This window comes from Musa acuminata, chromosome BXJ1-11, assembly GCF_036884655.1.
Source record: "Musa acuminata AAA Group cultivar baxijiao chromosome BXJ1-11, Cavendish_Baxijiao_AAA, whole genome shotgun sequence".
NCBI classification, from domain to species: domain Eukaryota; kingdom Viridiplantae; phylum Streptophyta; class Magnoliopsida; order Zingiberales; family Musaceae; genus Musa; species Musa acuminata.
The window spans coordinates 26,743,814-26,765,212 of record NC_088337.1 but is presented as its reverse complement, the minus strand read 5'-3'; the positions used below and the strand labels follow the sequence as shown (position 1 = coordinate 26,765,212).

General features: G+C 39.9%; 3 protein-coding genes across 4 annotated transcripts; all 3 read right to left on the bottom strand.

The window, feature by feature from the left end:
* Window positions 1-229: 229 nt before the first annotated feature.
* On the bottom strand, window positions 230-1,694 carry LOC103972542 (transcription factor bHLH52-like). Its single transcript, XM_065088520.1, has 3 exons — window positions 1,605-1,694; window positions 532-1,205; window positions 230-451 (listed from the first exon to the last, which is right to left on the bottom strand). Exons 2-3 carry the CDS (start codon window positions 1,186-1,188, stop codon window positions 230-232), a joined length of 879 nt encoding a protein of 292 aa, XP_064944592.1. The 5' UTR covers window positions 1,189-1,205; window positions 1,605-1,694.
* Window positions 1,695-5,079: 3,385 nt separating this feature from the next.
* On the bottom strand, window positions 5,080-9,226 carry LOC103971666 (protein indeterminate-domain 5, chloroplastic). 2 transcript variants are annotated; one of them, XM_065090332.1, is made up of 3 exons: window positions 8,513-9,226; window positions 7,435-7,843; window positions 5,080-6,420 (listed from the first exon to the last, which is right to left on the bottom strand). In XM_065090332.1, the coding sequence occupies exons 1-3, from the start codon at window positions 8,655-8,657 to the stop codon at window positions 5,412-5,414; spliced, it is 1,563 nt and encodes a 520-aa protein (XP_064946404.1). In that variant the 5' UTR covers window positions 8,658-9,226; the 3' UTR covers window positions 5,080-5,411. The 2 variants fall into 2 exon arrangements, with proteins under 2 accessions (XP_064946404.1, XP_009384020.2); XM_009385745.3 differs by having other exon boundaries at window positions 7,435-7,846; window positions 8,513-9,223.
* Window positions 9,227-14,611: 5,385 nt separating this feature from the next.
* LOC135596631 (putative E3 ubiquitin-protein ligase LIN) lies at window positions 14,612-21,204 on the bottom strand. Its single transcript, XM_065088690.1, has 7 exons — window positions 19,916-21,204; window positions 19,706-19,807; window positions 19,531-19,628; window positions 18,730-19,380; window positions 18,194-18,338; window positions 16,164-16,412; window positions 14,612-15,016 (listed from the first exon to the last, which is right to left on the bottom strand). The coding sequence occupies exons 1-7, from the start codon at window positions 21,062-21,064 to the stop codon at window positions 14,690-14,692; spliced, it is 2,721 nt and encodes a 906-aa protein (XP_064944762.1). The 5' UTR covers window positions 21,065-21,204; the 3' UTR covers window positions 14,612-14,689.
* Between the last annotated feature and the right edge of the window lie 195 nt (window positions 21,205-21,399).

The window sequence follows — 21,399 nt, the reverse complement described above, 5'->3', positions numbered from 1 at the left end:
GCCACGTCATAACGATGGAATGAATGGGCCAGAGGTCCATTTATTTTAGATACTGGGCTTTAAACCAAAAAACTAAATGACCCCAAAACGCACTTGAATTAAGACAACTACAATGTTGAATTAGGATTACAACCAGTAAGAACAAAGCAAACAAGTCATCAATCTATCTACCATAACTACTGTCGATGAATCAAGTCTCCAATCTATCTACCACAACTATCGTAGAGAACTAATTCTCTGAATCCCGGGTCAATTGTCTACTCGACTCGATGAATCGATCGAGGTCTCTTGAGACTGGCATGTTCGATTCGATGTCTCGGTCCGCGGAGATGGCTCCGATCACCGCCTCCGGCACGATGCACCGTCCCTCGCCGGACAGCTTCTCTTGGACGGCTGTAGATGCTAGTAGAGCTTGAAGCTTCTGCTCCACCTCTTGCGGTGCCTTCCATCCCTGCACCAAGCAAGAACAGTAAGTGGACTCACCTAACCGAAGTCATGAGACCGAGTCCAGAAGAGTTGGGTCTTGTGTACCTTAATTGAGCCCATGAGCCCAAGGATTCCAACCTGGGCCTGCAAGAACTTGACGTACTTGTACGCCGCTTGAAACATCTCCGCCGTGTTCATCTTGTTCCCGCCGGGAATCAGCCTCCCCAGCTCTTGCGTCTTCTCGCTGATCCTCTTCCTCCGCGCCCTCGCCGCCACGGTCTGCGCCGACAAGCATCCGGCGCCCAACTTCCTATCCCCGTCGCACGCAGGTATCCCACGGGCCGGCGGCGGGGCTGCCACGAGGAGCTCTGCCATGAGCTCCGGCGCCGGCCAACCTGCCACATTGCAGGAACTGGCCTCGAACGTGAGATCCGACGGTCGGTACAAGTCACTGCAGCTCCGCGGTCGCTTAGGGCGGTGGAGGAGATCGAAGTCGTCGCCCGGTGCATGAAGGCCGGGAGGGAGGGATACCGCGGATGGCGCGGAGAAGCAGGGGAGCGGATTGGCCATTGCGTCGTCGTGGAGGAAGCAGTCGCCCGGGGGGTCGAGGAGGTAGTCGATGGGGAGGTGAGCGGCGTCGGGAGGGTCGGAGAAGAAGCCGAGTAGAGCGTCGGCTACTTCGGACTGGCTGTCGTGAAGAAGGCCGACGCCGGGGTGCGGATGGCCTGCTGCTTCCCAGCTCTGGTGCAAGCTCAGTGCCATGGCAGTAGCAGATGTCTCTGTTGCAACAATGACACAAACATCCATTACTCTAACATGATAAACAGCAACTGCTGATGTACTCCAAACATGATGAAGCAGGAGGAGAAAGAACTTGGTTGCACGGCAAAACAAGAAGAAATCAGAAGAGGTGTAGTGTAACTCCACAAACCATTACAGCATCAAACCAAACCATGATATAAGAACGCACAATTACTGGCGGAAGTGCTCCAGATAGCAACAAGTACAGTTTCTATCCATTGCAAGAACATGCATAACAAAAAGTGCAGTGGTCGCCTTCAACTACTAAGAAACTTGTGATCAGAGAGGATCACCTCATCATCATGTACGGTTCAGTGAACCCTAGAAGTTAGCAAAACGAGAAGACTAAGGACATAGACAGAGAAAATATATTTTACCTGTAAGTTGGATGCTGTATCTTCAAAGGCGGCTCAACAGAGCAGAGAGAGATCTTAGAGAGGATCTATACTAAACTCTTAAGCACACAGAGAGAGAGAGAGAGAGAGAGAGAGAGAGAGAGAGAGAGAGAGATCCTTCCTTGTATAGTGGCGGTTCATGCCTCGCTCCATCATTCTCTCCTCACGTTGCTGTAACTGATCCCTCGAGTCTCGGCGTCTCTCACTCGCAGTTCTATAACTTACATCCGCGATAACTAATCTCTATCAGAGTAATCTCGAGTCTATGACACAGTTATGTAGTTCTCACCCTCGCCTTGGATTCTCACTCACGTAAGCTCTTGCAATGTCCACATGCAGAATAAGAAGCTCACGTAATCAAATGAAGCGATCCTCTGCTGCATCTTCCTATGCTGTATATACACACATGTATTATTTAATATTACAAATATTTAATTTTGTTCTCAATAGCATTTACTTATTTTTTTTGTTATGAGTATGAAGAAGAATAACTCAAGTTACTATCCTTACCATCCTCTTTTTACTGTATTATATGAATTATTTTATTATATGATCCTATATTTTATAATTTTAATATAACATGTAACTGTTTTTATTTTTAAATTAAATATACTGTTTTGTTTTAAACATCTAAGTAAGAAATTATAAGAAGAAACAAAAAAAAAAGAGGTTTTATTTCCTAATTAATAAATCAAGCTAATAATAACGGCCCAAAATCTCATGAGGGTAAATCTAAATTTTGTATTATTTTTTATGGTTTATGAAATCTTGCCATTAATATTTTTAACTGTGGAAAAAGATTAATTATTATGACATTTACTAATAATCGGCCGATATTTGAATTATTAGAATTTGGCTCGAGATAAATCCTCGGTCGACATTAGACGAGCTCGGACCGGAGTGCAAGCCTGACCGATTCCTGACCCGGCAGACACTTGGGCGAGTCAAGCTCGTACATGCTCGATCCCGAGTCTGACACGCCTTCGCCTCCTATAAATTGGACCCCTCTCCCTTCTCCCCGCGCTCGATAGAATGCGACGCTCGGTTAGGGGATAGAGGAGACGCTTCGGAAACAAGGAGGCAGCGGGTCCTCCATCCTCGTCTTCCGATCTCCCCGTCGCGCTCGTGGATTCCCGGTCACGGTACATCGAGATCTTGCGATCGCGATTTATGCCAGCTTGCCGATGGTAAATCCTGCATCCTGTTTTCTGATCGTCTCAGATCTCTCTGCTTGATTGCTTTCAATGTATCGGTCGTTGCCATGGATTGTTCGTGCGATGCTGCTCCTTGGATCTAGGGTTTGGGTTAATTTGTTCGTTTGATGTCGGTCGTTGCTATGAATAGCAGTTCCTTTTGTGTTAATACCAAAATTGTTAGCGATATAGGGATCGTCGGATCAAATCGCTTATCAAAGCTTTGTTGATTGCATTAATGCTGGAATAATGGTTAGATTAGGATACTGCTTCAATCAAGCCTCTGTTAAACGTTTCTGCCTTCACAATTTGTTGGTTTGAATCCAGTGAGATCTGTGTTTGAAGCAATTTGTGGTTATATCTCATCACATTTTCTTTGATGCCCATATCGAATGACAGCCCTGTGAACTTTCATGCATAATTATAGTTTCCATGTTCTCACATTTTAAATCGCAAGATCTGTTCGTGGCTGGTATACTCTAAACATGATGAAGCAGAAGCATGAGGAAGAACTTGAGCATAGCATGGCAAGAGAAGGTATCATATATATACACACACACCAAATCAGTGCTAATAGATAAAATATATGGGAGCACGTCATTCTTCACAAGGACAAGGAAATCATAAGAACATGTATGATGTACTTGATTGCACAGCAAAGGAAGGGGAAATCAGAAGCGGCGTAACTCCACAAACTATTACAACCACTTCATCCACAGCATAAAAATCCACGGTATATGAAAACACTTTACTAGTAGCGGTGCTCCAGAGAGCAAAAAGTAGGAGTTTCTACCCAAAGCAAAAAGTACAACTACTAGTATTTGGAAGTCTGAATTCAATGAGATTTTGTTTGGAGAACAGTTTGTGGTTATATTTCATTGATATTTTGCTTCCTTCGATGCCCATATGATTGATTGTCCTGTGAACTTTCATGCTTGGATGTCCACACTGACATGTTTTTAGGACCCTAATTATAGTTTCCATTTTCTCACTGGATGCATATCTATAACATTATAACCTATTTTTTATGAGCTTCTAGCAGCCCTAAAGATCTAGTCATCTGTAGCTTTTTCTTGCCTTCATTATTCCTTATTGTGATGGTTGTTTTCCTTTAGGTGTCATTCTAGGACTTGTATCTCATATGGTCACCTGTCAGATGTGCTCTTTCCATATATTTGATTCTTTCTGTTTTGCTATTCACTGCATACAAGAGAATTGTTGTGCCAAATTTACTTCTCTGTGTGCGTTAATATTAGGAAGGATTAACGTAAGCACCAATCAGCCATGCACAAATGTGAGAAACCGCATGCATGACCTGTGTGTGTGGTAGTCTGCACGAGTTATATATACATTTTTCCTTGTATGTTATGGTTATTGGCTCACAAAAATTAGTATACTTTGATAGTTGTTTTCTTTTACTTCTTTCATGCTCTGTTTTTAATGGTATTATTATGCTCTCGAATATGTTCTTCTTTAACGTACTCGGGCTTACTCTGTTTCTTCTAGGACCATATATCTTGTTAAGCACATGAGTGTTGCACATGTTGGTTTATTTCCAAGTACAACATGAAATTTTCTACTGGTGAACAGTGTCTATACTGGTATTATGGTAATTCAATTTTGTATTTTGTATTACGTGACTGCTTAGTTGTACAGATTTTAAATTGAATGGATCGATTACAATCAATAATATACACATAAAAAGATTATCATAATACCAGTATAGAAGTATCTTCAATATTTATCCTAATATGATTTTTTAAATTAGGATTTGATTTGAACAAATATGTCCCATAAAATAATTGCTATATCAATAAGCTTTATTTTGGTGTGTGTACCTTAGGCATATAGTAGTAATCCCCCATGTCAGTAGCTTGAATCTTTAGGGCAGAGCTACACAGAAGGCAGTACTGACATTGATATATTATACTGAATATAGCACTCCTGATGTAATAATAAAAACATCCCAAATTCTTAAAAGAATGTCTTTGTGCTTTCTGTTCTCTCTCTCTCTCTCTAGCCTTAAGGTAACAATTAGTCTAATGTGTTGCTTCTTTGAAGTAGGTTTACAGGTCAGTGATCCATGAACTAAAAAGGTTGTGGACCAGACATGTGCTTGATGATCCAGTGGTTATTGTTGAGAGTTATACGGCACCTTAATTAAAGCATTATAATGATATAAAACGAAGGGGAGAGATATAGGTTTGAAATAAGTCAGATTGTAATCACAGTATCATGTTCATTGGATTCTTGGCTGATCAGAGTTTGAGTGCATAAGCGTGTCAATACAAATTTCCCATTAGCACCATGTTAAATGATCTGGACGACATCTACAGGAGACAGAATTATCAGTACCTATAGGAGAGATCTGATGATATGAAGTAGAAGATGCAACAAAAGGTAGATAAGGTATTAATGTTCTACTATATACTAATTAGATATCAAAAGGAAATTTAATTCAACTGTTGCTCAATTTACCATCTTTGATATGTTGCGTACTACACTCTGCTTCTTTGATTCTTGGCTTCGTGTTCTCCCTCTCTTCTTCCTCATTGCAGGCTCCCACTGGCAGGGGACTGGGTTGAAGACCGCGACATCATCTTGGAGTTGACTCGCTCATGTCGATGCCGTGATTCTGTTCCTGTCGGGATGTCCCGCCGCTGATGCTCCTCATCACCATGCCGCCCACTCCTAGGAAATCCCTCGTTAGCTGGTCGGTGCCCCAAAGATTAAGCTTAGCGTCGGAGCCGAACTCCCTGGTCTCCTGATGGGGCCCGCCGATGAGGCCGGTTCTTCCGTTCGCGAGCGAGTTCATCAGGTTTCGGAGGTGAGTCTCGTTCTCTGTTCGAGCTTGCAGGCCGTCTCCGCTGTTGCCGCCGCCAGTGTTGGGAGGCCTCGGACTGCTTGAAGAAGAGTTGCCAAATCCTCTCAATAACGAGTGCCCGATGTTGGTCATCGAGCCCATTTGAGCTGCCTTCTGAAGCAATGCAGTGGCTGACATCCGGGGGAGGAGGTTGGACTCATTCTGGTTATAGAGAGAGGTCAGTCCGCCGGCGACGTGATCGCTCACAAGGTTCCCAGAGAAGAGAGACGTCAGTTCGCTCCTTCCGTTGGCATCGCTAATATCACTGGCGATCAGCATCTGGTTATACTGGTCACCGCCATTGTTGCTGTTACGGATGCTACTCGTGCTCCTACTGCTAGTGGAGAAGAAGCTGAGGTTGAACAGATCGGCAGCGGTCATGGTGCTGCCTTGGGGATCAGGGAGTTGCATCAGGCCATCAAAACGTTTTCCTCGAAGCAAGGAGAGGTCAGGCTGGTGCTCCTCGTCGAAGCCCTGGTCAGAGCCATTGCCGAGGTAGAAAGCAGCCGGTGGAGGGAGCTGAGGTGGGCGGAACAGCGAAGGGTGCGCAGCAGTCACGAGGTGTTCGACCGGGGTTCCACAGCCTCCTTGGTCTCGTAACAAGGTGAGCCGGGCGTTCATTTGAGATACGCTCAAAGCCATTGTGTTGTTCCCGTGCAGGTCGAGGCCGGCGGCAGGGAGTCTCGAGCTCTCCTGCGCCAAGGCGTCGCAAAACGCCCGATGGGTGATGAAGCTGTCACGCCTGTACAAATCACAAGAAGAGAAACTGCATGAACTTGCTTCAGGGTTGGAAGAAGAGTAGCATTGATTGGAAGAACTCACCAGGTATGTTCTCTCAACTAACCAACTATCTTGAGCATGCATGCATATACACTTCAAATTATATATATGTAATTAGATTTCAAAATCTATTTATACTCTCATAGTTGATGTCAATTAAAAGTCAAGAAAGAAATAGTAATTATCAAATCCAACCTACATCTGCCCTTGAGGAGGAAACCCCCAGTCATCAATAAATGCAATGAGGATCCTTGCAAGAAGCATGCAACTCAACTAACCCCCAATCAATGATTCCAATACCTAAAGAGAATATTTGCCAAAACCATGAAAAGCCATCCCACGCACCACCACGGTTGTCCCCTCGGCTTTCTTTACAAGAATCCATCATATCACTTAATTGCATTCTAGTGTAGAGAGGGATACATCTCATTTGTAGCACATTGAAATAAAAGGAGAGAGGCAGACATCTGTATTTGGATGAACTTCCAAGTTTCTAGCCTAACGTTTCCATGAAAAGGCTGATCTGCCACTGCCGCAGGACCTGCAATCACATTTAGCTAAGCCACTAGACAACAAACTTGCAAAGATGGTTACTTGCACCACGTGAACAGGATATATAGAGAGAGAAAACATAGTTTAAACGAGGGATGGAAGGGTGGCGTTGGTTCCAACGAGATGAAAAAGATGAGACGCTTTTTTGGTTATGTTGAGCTGAAACCCCCATGACCATGGCACTTGTATAGACCAATTCACGTGGGAGCAGTTCCTTACAGCCGTTTCCCAACACTTCTCTCCCTTGGAATCCAACCATAACGACCCTAAAGTAAGAGAAGAGCCCTAATAGAAGGCTAATCATCACCAAACCCAAAGAGGGACACTAAATCACGAAAGAAACTGTTGTCAATGACCATATGTTTTAACGATCATCCAATGATGAAATCATGCAATGGAGAATGCTGCTACTACTACTACTGACCTGGAGAAGAGCGTGCCGCACTCGCAGCGGTACTCGCAGTTGCCGCAGGTCTTGGAATGCGCCTTAAGGTCCGAGCGCACGGCGTAGCGCTTGGAGCACTTGTTGCACTTCCACCTCTTCTCGCCGTGCTTGCGGCAGAAGTGCTTCTTTACACCGGTAAGGTCGCCGAGGGCGCGGGAGGGATGGTGGTGAGCGCACGTCGGCTCGGGGCAGAGGTACACCCGGCGGCGGCGCCTCCCCTCCTCCTCGCCGCTTCTCAGCCGGAGCTTCCATGGCAGGTTGTGCCCGCGGCGGTGCAGCTGCAGGTTCTGCTCCCGTTGAAACCCCTTGTTGCACACCTCGCAGACGAATCGGTTCGTCGCCAGCAGCGTCTCCGGCGACAGCGCGATCACCTCCACCTCAGGATCTGCTGCTGCAGACATGTGGATTCGGTCGTGGATACCATTATTCAATCTATAATATTAGTATGCAGCAACTGGATAGGATGGAGTAGGAATGAGATAGAAAATAAATTTAATGTATTATCTTATATATAAAAGACACAATGAACAGATGCATAAAAATATAAAATTATATTAAATAGGATTATCATCAAAAGGATGCATGAACCCCTCGATATGCACATAATGTTTAATGTGTAATCTAAAAAGCATAAATAGATAGGGTTTATAATATTAAATACGTGAAAACAAATTATAGATGTGAAGAGAAGAATGTAATTGTGTAAGGACTCTCTCTCCTCCGTCTTATTCTCACTATCTCCTATTTTTTTTTCAAATAAAAGAAAGTAAGGAAATGACAGAAAAGAGATGGGATTGAAGTGGAGGAAAACTTCATCCGTACCAACGAGAACCAGAGGGAACTGTATGCTCATAGCAAGCGTTGAACAGGAATACGAAAAGAAGATTGGGAACACAGATGGTGAATCCCAATTCTACAGCATAGGGTTTTCACGATCTGAAGAGAAGTCTAGTATGCAGGACTAAGACATGCATCTTTTAGTGAGCTGGAGGAGCAGCATATAATATAATTAGAAAGAGGGTGCACATAAATATGGATGAATGTTTCAGATACTTGCTTGGGTTTCCAGGTTGGTTTCTTTTCTTCTTCGCAGTTGCAGGCAGCGTGGCGGAAGAGGACAGCTGCTGTTGTTTCTTTTCATGTTGAAGCTCCTCATCTTTGATCCCAAGGAGGGGTGACGATGATGACGAAGTTGATGCCATGTCCTCCCTTTTTCTACTGACGGTATTCTTCTTGTTTCTCCTTCCTCACTCTCCCAGATCTATTGTTGATTTCAGACCAAAATAAATATTCCCACTGCCCAACATACAACCATGAAAGCTGATCTCCTTCTTTTGTTCTCACGCCTCCTTTTCATTGGATCCTTGGAAGGCAACACAGAAGCCCAAAAGAAAAAGAATATATGAAGAACCCCCCCAAAGCTCCATAGCAAAGTCAATGATCTAAAGCTCTTAGAAGACAATCTTCTCAAATAACAAAGAAAACAAAGACCAGGGGATGTAACATAAGAGAAGTAAACAGATCAAATATCTCTTCACTTCTCCTCGTCTCCTGCCTTGCATGCCATTGGGACTGAAGCAGTGGAAGGATGACAGCTCTTTCTTGTGCGGTTTCTTTCACTATTCTCCCCCTCCCCTCACCTTCTTCTGCAGTCCCAGTTTCTGCCCATTGATCTATTCCTTCTGGTCTCCTCGAGTCAATAAGTATGATGAGAGAGAGAGAGAGAGAGAGATGAAGGGGTGGTGCAGAGTAAGGCAAAGCTTGTCCTTATGTGACGAAGGATAGTTCTTCGCTTAACCCATCTCTTATTCTGTATCCACCTTCCTCAATCTTTCACCCCTGAGTCAAAATAATAAAATAAACTATATAAAACTAAAGGATAAAGATCCCAAGTAGACTATTCGTCCTGTAGCATCACAAGGGAAGCTGCTATCGACCTGCTCATTTGCTATTGATATAACACTTCTGATTACAGTGTGGTTTATGCTTTAACATAAATCCCTGTGTCTCTATTGGGAAGTTTTATGGAGTTGGGAGTTTTGAGTGATACCAGATCGAGACTAACATACATGGACACTAACCGAACATAAGAATTTCTCATATTACCTTAAATCTTTTTTTATCTCTTACTAACGTAGGACTACTCTAATTCCTATATTGGTCTTTATCTCATATATAAATATTCTACACTAGATGGGAGTCTTGTGTGTTGCATAATTTCGTATGAGCTTGGACAGTGTATCACTTGTTCGTCACAATATGTCTTGCACAAAGTTGAACCTTGTAAGAACCCTTATTTAAACCCTAAAACGATTAATCGATTGGTCTTGTTATATATGATAACAACAGTAGGAGGATGTAATATCACAATCATTCGGAACAGTTATATGGATCTTTTCTAATGTATTTTTGGCTCTTCTATATAAATCAGCACTTTTATTGATCTAGGAACAAATATGTTCAATCTAGTTTAAAATGTCCCGAGTCCATTAAGTTAACATAGCAGCTAATTTTGTTGATCTAACAGTTCATTTTGATTTCATTAGATCATTGAATGGACACATATATGTATAAATCAAATGCCAAGGTTGTTTTGTCTCTTTATTTGTCGATTATATAAATGCCAACCAATACAAACTTCCTATTCCCAAGTTGTTCTTGGCCATTCAAAGATATAGTGATCTTCTTCCTCTTAAAACATATGAGAAACACATGTATTCCACAAGCAAAAATGTTTCCTTATATGTAAAAAAGGCATTTTGATTTTTAGGTAGAAAAAACGACGATTGTGTTTTCAATTAGTTGTGCTTGATTTCATAGCATTGTTTTTATAATAATGGTTAAGAGTGTAAGATAGGAAGGGTAGGGATATTGAAAATAAAAAAAAAAATACCAAAAATACATTTTATGAAACAGGAAAAAACAATAATAAAGTTTTATTCTTCCCACATTGTTGGTTTGTGGTTTTTCATGGGTTTGATCAAGTTTGTCTAGATTTGATTGGTTTTTTGCTCCATCGGATTTTTGTGATAAATCAGAATGAACTTTAGATAGGTTTCTTATCTGATCGATCCAGTTGACCCTTCATGCCTGATCCCGTTTTTTAGATCTTGCACTATGCAAGATGATGCTTTATATATAAGTCAACAAATTGAGAAGCAAGCTTTACTTGCCTTATATATCAATTATAATGTCGAAGCCATGAAAATACTAGTGAGAGAATTCCACAAAGACAAATATAGCAAACAGTCAATCCCTGTTTTGTCCAGTAGTATATGGATGTTTGTGTTGATTTGTGCAGATTCTTGTCAGTTCCATGCAGCAAGAAGACACCAAATAAAACAAACCATACTCTCAATCAGAAGACCGGAAGATTAAAGAACAGCTAATAGGACTTTAATAGGATTTTGTTGATGTATTACTGAGCTTGGCCATCTGCTCTTTCTAGTACTACTTAGTTCTTTATTGTAATGTATTTAGTAATGTGATAAGGGAGAGTACAACATGTGACCTAATCCACCTGTTCCATTTTTGAATTGGAACTTGACTGTAATTTATATCATGTTGGAGAAATGGATTAGGTTTAGGATTTAGAAAGATGCTGTATTACCAGCTTCTGGGTTGTGTTTAAAGCCAAGCTTTGAAGAGAGAGAGAATGCATCTATTAGGTTGTGCAACAATTGTTTATTACTCATCATGGAGCATAATGATCCGGAAATCTCTCATGTATTAGACAAAGGATTGTCGGTTCTAAGATTTGTCTGATGAGGAAGACTACTAATGATATCTTTTGCATATGCAATTATTTTTTATTGAACAACTTGTAGATCTGTGTATGCTTGGTTGCAGTTCATTAGTTTTGCTTGTACTCCCCCAAAGTAAAGTATGTTCCATGAAATCTTGATAGATCCATCATCAAGAGTTCTACCAAGGAATGTGTCAGGCTAATTACAAGTTGTTTTGCCCACAAATAGTGGAGACAAATGCTAGTTAATCTTAAGAGTTGTTTGGTACTTCTCCTTAAGATTATAATGATTTTAGTATACCTAATGGCTAAGCAATTGTGTATATTATTTAATTGCACAAAATACGAACGGTGAAGTCAGATGCAGGTAATCGAGTGTCCCTTCAATCATTGGCAGTGCTAAAAACAAAAGGTAATATGGATGTGTTGTGATGGATCTTATTTTACATTGCCCAATGCTGACTTTAAAATGCTTAGGGTTCAGTAGATCCAAAGTTTAACTACATCAATTTGTCTTTACTCTGTTGTAGGGTCAACTTTTCTGATGCCTTTTGAGGTAGACACAGCTGGCTATTGCAAGAAACACAGATTAAAATGAGAAAGAAGGATAGAGCTTGCAGAATGAGAGGTGATGATGGGCAGCAGCAACCATTGGCCGCAAGCATCACAAGCTCGTTGCAGTAGCAGCCTGAGAGAAAGCCAGGGAGCCCTCAGCACAGATGAGTGAGGTCAGAGAGAGAGAGGAAGAAGAAGAAGAAGGATCGATGAGCAGCGTAGTCAAGCTTTTTGTTCTTGGGGACGTGAGAAATGGCCAGATAAAAGAGACACAGTTCACGGGCATGTCGTCCGTGACCCAGGCCTACCGGACACAGAGAGAGAGAGAGAGAGAGAAGAGAGAGAGAGTTCTAATGCTTATCTCAGGGCACATGAACATTACATATCAACTACTAACCGCACTCATCTTTTTTACGTCTTCTAATAATGCATGTATGCAACTCTGAACGTGCATATGATAGAGAATCAAGATTTGATATCTAAAGTCTGATAGAGAGTCAAATGTGACTGCTCTTCTAGAGAGAGAGACCTGCAAGTGTTTCGAGGTTCATGCTGAAAAGATAAGATTGTATGGAGCCTACCACACAGCAAATTCTTCCCAGCTTTGAGAGTATGGTTCTTATTATATGACATCCATCTTGTATCTCGAGATATCTTAGCTCTCTTACTACGAAGCCTTTGGTAAGATCTCATTTAGTTCTAGCTTAGTTGAAGAGTTAGAAAGCCAAGATCTACTAGGAAGTCGATAGTGATTCCTCTCTTAAGGGCACACACTAGGATCTATCCTTAAAGATAAAACCATATAGGCCCATCCCAGAAGAGGGGGGCTAGTAATGACTAATGTTGGATCTTATCATACGTCTCATAGAGGTATCTTTTTGGGGTCCACCTCCAAAAAGCAACGTGAGATGTTCTCTTCAAAATGTGTAATTTTTCGAGCTCATACTATTAGTTAATTGTCAGATGACCTCTCACATTATATTGTGATTCAAATCCCTAATTTCTCGGACTCATATCACTAATGACTAATGTGAATATTATCATATAACTAATAGAGACATTTTTTTAGTCTATCTTAAAAATTAAAATAAAAAACAAGCAATGTGAAATGTCCTATTCAAAATCCATTTCAAAGGACAATACAGAGGTCTCGTTCCTTCGCCTTAGAGAGATCGAATATATTTATTTCTATAATTAATGAATTAATATTTAAGATTGAAACTTTTTAATGAATTAAAAAGATTTTAGTGTGTGAGAGAAAGATTTAAGATACTTTAGGTGATCTCTAGGGTTTATAGAATCGACAGAGAGAAAATTCTTCAAGTTTATACGAGACAATGTAAAAGTAAAGTCATGCTTGAGTAATGATAACTCAAAAGTCTAGCGGTATTCATCGGTAGATCTAGAGAATGATGAGAGAAGATTTTTTTATATTTATAACTCAGACTTGAATTAGGGTTAAATCAAAAGAGAGCAATTACCTGATATATAAAAGTAAAGAATTTAATTTTTTTTCATGATATATAAAAAATTATTAAATCATATTAAATTTTATATCGACTTTTAATATATTATCTGATTATTGATCTCTAGGATATTATAATAAAAAAATTGATCTTATTCACATGTAGATAAAGAATTAATGAATCATATTAATATTATATTAAATTTTTTTAATGTTCTTGATTATTAATATATACATATTGCTTTTAATTTTAGAAATTATCAATCTCAAGAGCAATCTTAAAAAAGAAAAAAGTAATGAAATTTATTAGAAGGAATATATTAGTCTCTTCGACATGATCCAATCATGATGTAACAATCTAAATCTCACATTTATCCTGCAAGATCCAAACGTAGGGATAGTAATGTTTTTGGATGCTTTAGGCCACTAGAGGAGGGCAACATAGGCCTAAGAAAGTCTCATCCTTTTCTTGCTTTCAGTGATCCTTTTTGTCCATCTCGTCTGGTGTTATCATGATTAGATAGGACAAAAATTCCATGGAAATGTAGGGAAGGCAGGTTGGCCCCATGAATCGACTTTAGCAGACAATGATGCATGTGATTTGTATGAAAGTCTCATGTCCACCAGTTTCAAAAGTAATCAACAAAAATTAATGACATTGTTCTTCTGGTAACAATTTCATAAATCTTCATAGTCACAAAAATCAAATTTTTTTATTTTATATAAATTAAGATTCGAGCCGTCGAGATCGATTCGGTTTATTAATCTTTTAATGAAAATGAGTAAAACCTTAAATTGACTTGTAAAGACTTATAAGTTCACATTTTAGATCTATTAGAGTCGATCCAGAAGGATTACAACGATTTATTAATCTTTTAATGAAAATGAATAAAACCTTAAATTGACTTATAAAGACTTATAAGTCCATCTAAACGTTTTAGATCTATTAGAGTCGATTCATTATTGGAAGATTACAATATGTCACTTTGGCCAATTTGAGCAAGAACTTAAAATTATATTATATTATTATTATTTTAGATTTAAATATCGTTCGTCATGACAACCACTTTGTTACCTATTTATTTGAGATTATTGCAATAACCATTATAATTTGCAGCATATGGTGACAGTTTGATCCTACATTGCTCCATGATATCATCGTGAAAACTGTACTTCCTGCACCATGGTATGAAGTAGTGTCCTTCTAATTGTAATGGCATCATCAATGCAATGATCTTTAGATGTGTCCTGTTATGTTACACATACACAGGCAAAAAGATGCTGGCTATTGTGTCACTTTTTCCTGGTCATTACACACACACCAAAAAAGGAAAATAGAAAAGCATTGAATCTTGAGGAATTACATCAAACTATAATCCTTTATTGGAAAATTGTGACATGAAGATTAAATATATGTTAATGTTTTTTGAGATGTACCAAAAGATCTTTACCCAGTGATTAAATGTCTTTCAGTTTTGCTCACCTGAAACCTTGCTCAAATTTAGTAGAGAGACTGAAGCAAGTATCCTATGCTCAATCTGATCATCTTCTTCCAATCTCTGTTTCAGCTGAGGGATGAAATCTGAGAACACAGCTAATGGAATCTGATGGCTAGCAGATAGCAACACTAAAGCATGGCTCATCCATGCTGCTGTGACCAGACATGTCCTCACAAGACCTTGGATTCCAGAAACCAAACACCTGGAAAGAGTCTCCATGAATGATTTCCTTCCATTGCCGATGAGGACAAGGGTTACATCCTTTAGCCACTTTTCCTTTTGCTTTGCTTCATCTTCCTGAAACCGGTAGAACAGAGTAGTTTGTTTCAACTGAAGGAAACTTGGTTGTGAATGAAATGCCAAGTTTTGGGAACAGAACATGAAGATCTAAGTGAATGAAATGCCAGTAGACTAGGCCTTCTAATCCGAAGAGGTTTATCCAAAAGATTCACGATATAATTAGAAAGACATTTCAAATATCACACATGAATCACTAGACATGCATTAACAAAAGTTCAAGTATCTTTTCTTTTTCAACTGCAATCTCTCGATAATTATAATAAATATAAATTTCACTTTTTATGAGCCCAAAGATTCTTTCACAAAACAATTCATCTTTTTTTCTAGTTTATTGGTCTTATAATGAAATGTATAGGGCATTGTCACCTTTTCAACTTTCTCTCTACTAGATAGAATTTTATTGAGCCTATATGGACCAGATTCCGATATTATTAATCGATCTGGTCAGATACGAAGAAATCTTTTTCACTATCCTGATGGAACATCAGAAAAACAGAGTTTATATCGAATAAAATATATACAAGAACTTTGACAATGTAAACATAAACATACAGTGTTTTTGCAAAGATTGAAATGGACATGATTACACTTCAACAGAAAAATATGCCTGACCATGGTTTAATTGAATGTTATGGATATGATCAATGTATTTTCTTCCACAAAAATGCTATTTCACTAAGAAAACAAGTAGATATAAGAAACAATATTAACTAGTCAAGATTTTTCTCAATTTTAAAGATCTATAATAATCAGAAAGATATTTATCAGGGAGAAGCAACATGGGAGAAGCAGGTTTTGAAATGCAAATCACCAAACTGAAGCAGAGAAATGTAGGCTAATTCATTTTTAAATGTGCTTCAGACAACAAAAGCTCTTAAACAGGACAATGAAGCAAAATTACATATTAATTGCAATACTAAAATTGATGGACTAGTAAATTAGTTAGTTGTTCTTTTAAGTTTTCTCATAGAAATGCATAAAAAATTTGGATCTACCTCTTAATTATCACAAACAGAGTGAAAAATCCAATTCTTTACAAAATCTCATAGAATCAAGGAACCTCTTTGATGGCACATAGATAGAGAATCTACTACATGAATAATGAGCAAAATAAAAAAGCAGTTCCATAACAAGATTGACATACCAATAAATCTTCATCATCCTTATTATCATCATAGTTAATTGTATTGAACAAGCCATCGATGAATCCTCCTTGCTGAAGTAGCCAGGAATCTATCAGAATCTCTCCAGATTTGGAGAAGTGTCCTCCCAACATGAGAAGAGCCCTCTGAGAGTTTGGTATAGCTCTTTTGTCAGACAAACAACAATTAAGAGATAGAGTAATGCCATCAACAGCCTCTTTCTTGTATATGCTCCTTTTACTTGTCCCAAGCTGTCATACAATGACTTGAGCTCTTTAATACACATGCATGCCATAAAATGGACAAGCAATTTTTGTGTCACAAACATTCAATGAATTCATAGGACTCAAAACATGCACAATCGTATTTGTTATATCATATTAAAGGACCTGGAAAGCAAGGTTCTAAATTTCGAATGATACCGCACGTACCGGGTAGAATGCTTGATATAGCCCAGTATTGAACGATATGAGGCTGCATCAGGCGGTAACGATCGAAATTTCGATTGTTACCACCCGAAACAAGTCAGTAATGGTCGATTTCGACCATGACCGCCTGCTACCTGGTGGTATCAACCTGGATGCGGCGAGGGAAGAAGAAGCATCGAGGGAGAAGGAGGAAGAAAGAGAGAGCGTTCAAAGAAGAGGGAGAATTGAGAGAACCTCGACGCATCTTGATCCGGCGTCGCCCTCCCTCGACGATCCCAATCCAGGGGATAACGGCCAAGCAACGGCTAGAGCAGCGGAAGAGGCAGTCTCCTTCGTCACCTCGTCTACGATTCTATGGCTTCTTCACCGCATTCTTCCTTGAAGGCCAAAGACATTTCCAGCCTTCGACGTTTTCACCGCCTTCTTTGCCGAACGCCGTAGATGAGGAGATGAAGGAGACTGTGTTCTTCTCCTCGTTAGAGGCAACTAGGAGAAGAGGAGGAGGCAACATCGCCGAGGCAACGTACGCCTCCTTTTTAATTTTTTATATTACTTTTTTATATTTTTATATAAAAATATATTTATATATATTGTATATATATATTTAGATGTACCATTCGGTATGCCTTAGCATACCGCTCGGTACTCCCGTACCGTACCGATGTATCGAGCTTTGCTCAATACATTAGTATGGTACAAAATTTCAATCTTTACTGGAAAGAGAAATTACAGTACAAAAAATTTAAAGATATTATATTCCTCTTGATTAGTGCAAGTAAGAATAAAACAAGAGAGAATCATTTAAAATAGTATAGACCTACATAGGTTATAGTTCAAAAAATTGAAATAATTAATTAGTGGTACGAGGATAGATAAAAGGAGATCTAAAAGGACTTTAATAGAAACCATATATAAATATTTTAATACTCATAGCTTCGCTGAGGATATAATATTTTACAAATCTCAATGGTGACAAAATATTTATGCAATTGGCCCCAAATAGTTGAAACTTTATGACTTTCTGGTTGTTATCGTAGAATGTGCACGTACTTAAACTTACACACTAGGAAATCTAATGATTTATGGCATGAAACTTAGCATAATGGCAAGGTTATTCCATGTCCTATAGTTTTGGACATGAAGGTGAGATTGTATTCATGGAGAGGATTCATGTACAGACAAGTAGAAATTTTCTCTGACAATCAACAAGCAATTAAACACTCTCAAGAACAGAAGCCAAAGGTCATCATAAGATGTTTTTGATAGAAAATATTCGAGGAAAATAATTTAAATCCAGCAAGGAGCTATGATTGTTTTCTACTAGAAATCATTATCTAATCAAAAGATTTAACTAACAAAACTATGTAATTTGTATATTCATATTGATGAATGTGATCATTGAATGCTATGGAAGGGTGTTACTGTAAGTCTGGCACTTTGATGAAATCTTTTGAATGGCTGAATTAAAGATGTATGAGATCACATATTGCCAATTTGTACCAAAACATACTGATGTTTTTAATTAACAATAGTAGTCAGAGCTATATGTAGTGCCCACTAAACATGCATTAAATCTAGAAAAGAAATGTAGTCAATGATCATACCACAAGATCAAAATGAAGCAGAAGAACAGCAACCAAAGCTTTTTCTTGTGCTGGTAAGCTATAAAGATGCACAAGCAACGCATGCATTGTGTTTGCAATTGTCTCCTTCAGCAACCCACTTAAGAATGATGTGATGTCTCTTCTTCTGTGATGTGCAGAAATAAAAAGAATGATCAGAAGACGTTGGCAAATTGCAAGCAATGGTAATGCCTCCAAGGCTCAACTAGATATATATAACCTACAATTCATGATGAAACTAATCTAGATTAACTGACAAAAAATATGCAAAGGAGTACAATTGAAGTTCTATGATAACATTTGTTTCATATGAGGACCATAATAAGTTTAATAACACATAAATACTGCCTTCAAAGCAAATTGGACAATCTTAGAAAGTTCATATTGGCACAGAATTTACTCTTCAAATTACTCAAACCGTAATGTACAATTTTCAACAACAAATACACATTAGAGAAGTTCAAGAAATGCTGCTGCATATAAGGCATTAGGCATTAGTGTTGATCATACAAACATACCTACTCAAACAAATCAGTTCAATTAGCAGTAACACTGCATTGGTCCTCGCACTAATTTGCTTGCTATGGAGAAGCTCAAGAACAGAAGATCTTTTCAGGTTATCTGCCAAGTAATTCCTGCACCAGCCTTTCGCGTTGATGCAGCACAACAAGAATCCAATGACACGCGTTTTCACATTGAAGCTCCCTGTTTCAAACCTGTGTATCAGAAATCGTAAACCGCCAAGAGCAATGAGGTTTCTTGCATTTTCCATCTGTTCCTCTTTGCCACAACCTGCAAGAAGCCTGTCAACGATTTCTAATGCTAAATCATCCTTGGATTTCTTGTCTCCTTCAGTTTCATTTTTAGTTAATTGTGCCATAATGATCAGGAGATTCCAACAATTCTCAGATACCCAGCCATCGACCAATTGATTCAACACAGAGTTGGTATCTGGCACAGATTGGCAGCTCAGCTGCTGTCCTGTTACAGGACATGCTTTTGCTTGATTGAGACACTCTTTCATGGCCACACTCTCAAATATATGCTCAGTTTCTATGGTTACAGGTTCTTTAAAGAGCTGACCTTTTAAGGGACACACATAATCTTTAGAATCATTTGAGAAAATGCAGCAGAAACCAATGTCTTCACAATCATCAAATGGCTCTGCACTGAGAAAAAAGGAAGATTCTTAATCTAGAGCTTATCGATATGGATTATCAGGAAAAGAAGAAAATATTAAGCTTATGAAAAGTATTATGATAACATTAAATGAGAGCTCCTTAAAGATTTCATGATGAATATGATCAATGGATGAGTACCTAATGCTCTGCACTGGTGATTTTTGATCAGATTTCCTACACAAATGTGCTGTTTTCTTCAAGTCAGGTTCTGTAATCTGGACTTTGCTTAATGATACCTAAGTTTAAGCAGCATAATGTGCCACCAATTAGGAGTCATATCAGTCCAGAATTCAGTGAAAACATGTTTACTCACATTGTTATCTTGGCAGTTGTTGCAGGCTGAAGAACAATCAACTGCATTCATTTCAAAGATTGCTTGTGCCAGTTCACCAAAAGTATGCTCATTTGTTTTAGCCTGTGGAGCAAGAACAGTGAACACGTGATATGGTAGGTTATTGTTATCAGATTTCACAGTGAGATTCTTCAGAGGATACTGATAAGTATAGCTAAAATGATTACTTACATTAGAATATGCATTTAGCCTCTGACTTTGCTGTGATTCTCCACCTAAATGATCTCTTTTTCCTGAATAAGGATTGATCATCTTGGATCCCTTATATTCTCCTAAAACACTCTGATCCACTTCAATTTCCTTCTTTCTCTCCTCTTCCCTATCACTTCCTTTAATTCTCAGTTCATTAGCTGCCTCCATTCTCTTCAACTGGCCAAGAACAGCCTCATAGGACTTTTGGCTCACCATTGGGCTGTAAACGTCGTCCCGATGGATTGCATGAGATACTCGTTGTATCATTCTTGAAGAAGATGCAGAAGGGGCGTCAATGGAGGGAAGTGAAGGAGCTTTCTTCGCCTCGATAAGCCATTCCTTGTAGTAAACTGCAAAGATGTGTGTGCCTCTGTTCATCACATCATCATACATTTTATCAAGCAGCTTCATCTTCTTCGCCCCGCACGGCGTTTGCGCGATGGATTCCACTTCTTTTTTATGCCATGCCTTCAGATGAGAGAGATGTGGAAGGAAAAGCTGGTTCCACAAGTCGGGTAATAGGATCGTCCGTGCTTCCAGTGGCGCGGTGCAGAAGACCTGGAGAAGATGATCCGCGGTCATCCTATCCTCCTTCCGTATCTTGCAGATCACACTGAGGTAGAGATGGGCGCACGCTGAGAGACGTGAGCTGGGAAAACCAGCAGTGAACCCTGAGATGACGCTGAGCTTTAGAGAAACTTTCGGTAGTTTCTTCACGCCCCTGCGCTCTTCAACCACCCTCTCTATCATCGCAATGGCTTCTTCGAGCTCGGCGAAGACTCCAAGCTCGCTTGCGATGCCGAGGCAAGCGTTACAACGACGACGAAGCGATGCACGGAAGCTTTCATGCTTGAGGAAGGCTTCGACGTAGCCGGTTAAGATGGAAACCACAGCCTGGGTTGAAGTATCGCAGATTGCTGGCTGCATATCCACCTCGAAGCACACTGCCTCTTCCTGCGGTGTGACAGTGTTCGACTTCTCATAGGCGACTTCATGACTTCTGGCCTTTCCTTTGCGTTCCCCGGGGTTAGGCGGCATACTCTTAGCTCGTGTTACTGCTGCGGGTCTCGTCTTCGTCCTCCTCGTCCAGAAGCTATCCTGCGCGAGAAGCTCCTTGAGGGGCGCCATCTCTACGCCTGGAGGATTCAGCGAGCGCGCGCGCGCGCGAGAGAGAGAGAGAGAGAAGAGGACAAGAGGCAGGAAGGGGGAGGAGGAGAAGGCAAGGGAGGAGGCAGGGGAAGGCGACAAACGGGAGGAAGGGAATGAAGGAGTTGGGGCGGTCCTCCCCGCGCTTCCGCCGGCCGTTCCGCCTGCCCTGTCTCTTTTATATCTGCAACAGTAAAATTATATATATATATATATATATATATATATATATTACATTCTTTTCCACGTAATCTCCAAGTCGGGTCAGGGTTCAATGTGCATAGGCTAAGCCCAATCGGAAATAGAGCGGATTCGGG